We start from the raw sequence: 3,743 nt of genomic DNA on the forward strand, positions 1-3,743 counted from the left end.
GTTAATGAGGACAAAGATTAATTTCTTCCAAAGGGTGAAATTTATTGTAGGGGATGGTACCTCAACAAGATTTTGGAAAGATACTTGGCTTGGGGACACACCACTTGCCTTACAATATCCCATGCTATATAATATTACACAACGTAAGCAGGACTATGTGTCCACAGTCTTACAATCGATACCTATCAATATGCACTTCAGGCGAGCTCTAGTAGGAGCACGTTGGGAGGCATGGATGCATCTGGTAAGAAGACTTATGCAGGTACAACTATCAGATCATTCAGACAGCGTTCGATGAATTTTAACTGTCAATGAGGTATTCTCAATAAAGTCCATGTACACAGATCTTATTAATTCAGGACCTTTAGCTAGATCGTTGCATATTTGGAATATTAAAGTGCCGTTAAAGATTCAAAATTTCATGTGGTTTTTACACAAAGGTGTGGTATTAACCAAAGATAATTTAATTAAGCGTAGTTGGAGAGGTAGATCTAATTGCTGTTATTGTGATCAACATGAAACAATTAGACACTTGTTCTTGGAATGCCCTCTCGCAAAACTACTTTGGCGCACTGTCCATATAGTTTTTAATGTGATCCCACCTACATGTATCAATTCAATTTTTACAACGTGGCTTAATGGAGTGGACGTTACAGTATCTAAACTTATTAGAATTGGGATATGTGCTCTTTTGTGGGCTACATGGAATACCAGGAACGACATAATCTTTAATGGTAAGAAATTCAACAATTTTTTGCAGGTCATACGCCGAGCAACGTCCTGGATCCGTACGTGGTCATTACTCAGTCCTGCGGACAACAGGGAGCTTATGGTTACTGGGTGCAACCGATGGAAGATGGTTGCACGAGTTATCTTCAACCGGTTTGGATGACGTGCTAGTAATAGACTAGGTGTATAAGCATCGCAGTCTGCTATTAATTACGCTGGATGTGGTAAGTTCTTAAGAGTTGGTTTATTTTCAGATTCATTTTATTTTCATCTTTCAGACTTATCTCGAACTATGTTGTTACTTTGGATTTTTCATAATATGGCTGCATGCATTGATTGATGCAGAGGCCGGGGCCTCGTTTCCTCCTTTAAAAAAATGCAAAGGAAGGATTAAGCTGATTGAGCTGTCCTAAACCCAACTCAATCACATCCAATGTTCCCCAGTCAGCTGGTAATACTACTAAACAAGTTAAAAGCCTAGTAGAACCGAGCTTTAATTAGTCAGGCCATTGGAATTCAGAAAGTCAGGCCGCAAAGCAGACCAAGTATCTCCAGAGTCCAGGCCAGTTTAACCAACTTGCATTCCAAAAGGAGATGAACTCATTTGGATCAATCAATCTTCACTTTATTACATATTTTGTCATATCTATAGAGTAGAGGGCATAGTCGAAGATACACAAAGTTGACAAGGCCATAATGGACTTCATTCTCTTCATTAGGAATCTTCTCATGCGTATAATACAATGAAGCAGACTAAATGGTAGATCTCGCCGCCAAGAACTTATACAGGTAGGACATAGATTAGCTAGGCATGCTCTTTCTTCAAGATATGCTGCTCCCTTATTCCGTTTTCTCTCGTCCATGTTGTCCGTGCTGACAAGTATCAGAAGTGGATTTTATCTCACAGCTTGCCGTATTGTACTTCGATCCCTTTTCGTAGGGAGGAGTTGTATAGTGCCTAAACACAAGCGCTATGCCACAGGCAAAGGTACCAATCATAAAGTCCATAACGGTGCTGTGAAGAGTGAAGACACATCAATCAGAAATAACTATATATGAGCAAAAGAATATACTGGAAACACGTCGATACTCAAAAGGGGCCTTATGCCTTGGATACCCTCCAATACATCAAGTACGAATCCAAATCTTGGCAAATCCAGAAATAAATATGATTATATCAACAAAAGGATAAAATGACAGCAAAATGAAAATGGCTAAAGTGACAAATATATATCTCTCTCCTACTCCCAAGTTAAAATAAGTATGGAGAATATTGACTACATCATACGTAAATTGGAATGGTGCCAGCTTTCTCATATGATGTATGTGATGAAGTGGTGGCCTATATGAGCAAACCAAGCAGCCGGACAGAGAGATCAGTTAACTGAAATATTAGATTTCCTACCCCGCACCCTGCAAGCCCTTTACATATGTATGTATATCCTTGCTTTACTCATGAATTCCAGTAAGTTATCTCTAAAACCATCAAGTGATTGTGCGCCTAACTCTAATAAATTCCTTACTGCGCCCACCCAACAAGAGCCCGACAAAATCTTACTTTCAAAAATCTGACAACTATCCAGAAAACCCATAAGATGTCAGCCATAGTTCTTACTGCAAAACGCCAGCCTCAAATTTGATAGAGAAGGAAGATTTATTATGTACCCGCCGGCAAAGTCTTCCTTGCTGAATTCACACATCTTGCTAGTGTCATAATTGTCATAATTGCGCTGCAAATCAGAGTTGAATAAAATTATCAAACTTGTTTCACTTAAATGTAAGTAAGAGAAGAAATACGAACAATGTAGCAGAGACCAACAAATTAAAGACCATATATTAAACCAAAGCTCGTCATACTGAGCTGTTTTCCCTGGTCGGATAAATTTCACTAGTGTACAAGATCATCCCATAGCTTTGGCACTGGAGATAAAACGAAAAGAAATGTTTTCCTTTGAACAACACAAACTAATGTACAGCTCAGTCTGTAAACGTAAAAACAAGCCTAGCCAACAACTTTCTTGTAGCCGACACGTTAACAGGGCTGAGATATTAACACCCGGCAAAAGTAGTCTAATCATGTGATGGCTGAGGACAGGGAACGGGGACACACTGGCTGCTCCTAACCAAATATACATGAAAAGGGGAACAAATACAACGAGCCAACGGGACAACAATTTACTGCAGCCCCAACATGAATGCTTCAGATTTAGATTTATGCAGACCATCGCTCTCCTGGATCAGCAAATGTCCATGCCGCTCAGTCACCCTAACCCTAGGTAGATTCACCCAAGCTAACTCGTGGATTCAGACTTGACAACAGATCATTGTTATGCAAGGGATTATGCGAGGAAAATGAATGATGCGTCATCGGTAACCCTAATTGAAATTGAAAGTGACAATAGCATACGGGCGCGCAAAATCACGCTGAATATCATCAGTAAAGTAAAACACGAAGCCTGCAGCGCGACTCGTCATCAATTGCGGGACAGAAAGATTCATCTTGATTACCGTCGTGGTGAGGTTGGACGCAGGGTTCCGGCGGCCAACCTTGCCGCAGAAGCGAGCGGCCGGAGCCGACTGCCGGAGAGCGAGCCCAACAGAAGCAGAAGATCGGAGCATCGCCATCGTGCGCTCCGATTGAGGGCTGGAGGAAGATGCGGCGGCGACGACGACGCCGATTTGGGATCTCCGGTGGCGACGGCCTCCGCCTCTCGATTCGATCCTGAGTCGCGCTTGCCGAAGACGGGTCACGGTTGCTCGGGGTCTCGTTGCAATATGGGGCCGGCATGTGATTGAAGCCCACCCGCTTCACGGACTCAGAGTCCGTCTAAGAGTCCTCTGGAAAAAAAAAAGGAACCCCCTTAGTTGTTGGAATGTTCGGCCTATCGTCTGCTCGATGAAACAAAAGGGGAATGATCTGCACCGGCGTGCCGGTCGAAACTTTCGGCAGGCCAAGCGCGAGCCGTAGGATCCACCAACCCCGCGTCGTTGGATCCGCATGCAACATTTTTTCT

At 42.7% G+C, this 3,743-nt stretch overlaps 1 protein-coding gene across 1 annotated transcript; it reads right to left on the minus strand.

Moving 5' to 3' along the window:
- Window positions 1-1,334: 1,334 nt before the first annotated feature.
- LOC123429213 lies at window positions 1,335-3,480 on the minus strand. The gene is made up of 3 exons (XM_045113268.1): window positions 3,238-3,480; window positions 2,395-2,459; window positions 1,335-1,744 (listed from the first exon to the last, which is right to left on the minus strand). The coding sequence occupies exons 1-3, from the start codon at window positions 3,352-3,354 to the stop codon at window positions 1,570-1,572; spliced, it is 357 nt and encodes a 118-aa protein (XP_044969203.1). The 5' UTR covers window positions 3,355-3,480; the 3' UTR covers window positions 1,335-1,569.
- Window positions 3,481-3,743: the final 263 nt, after the last annotated feature.

Source organism: Hordeum vulgare, chromosome 2H (assembly GCF_904849725.1).
Source record: "Hordeum vulgare subsp. vulgare chromosome 2H, MorexV3_pseudomolecules_assembly, whole genome shotgun sequence".
Classification (NCBI taxonomy): Eukaryota; Viridiplantae; Streptophyta; class Magnoliopsida; order Poales; family Poaceae; genus Hordeum; species Hordeum vulgare.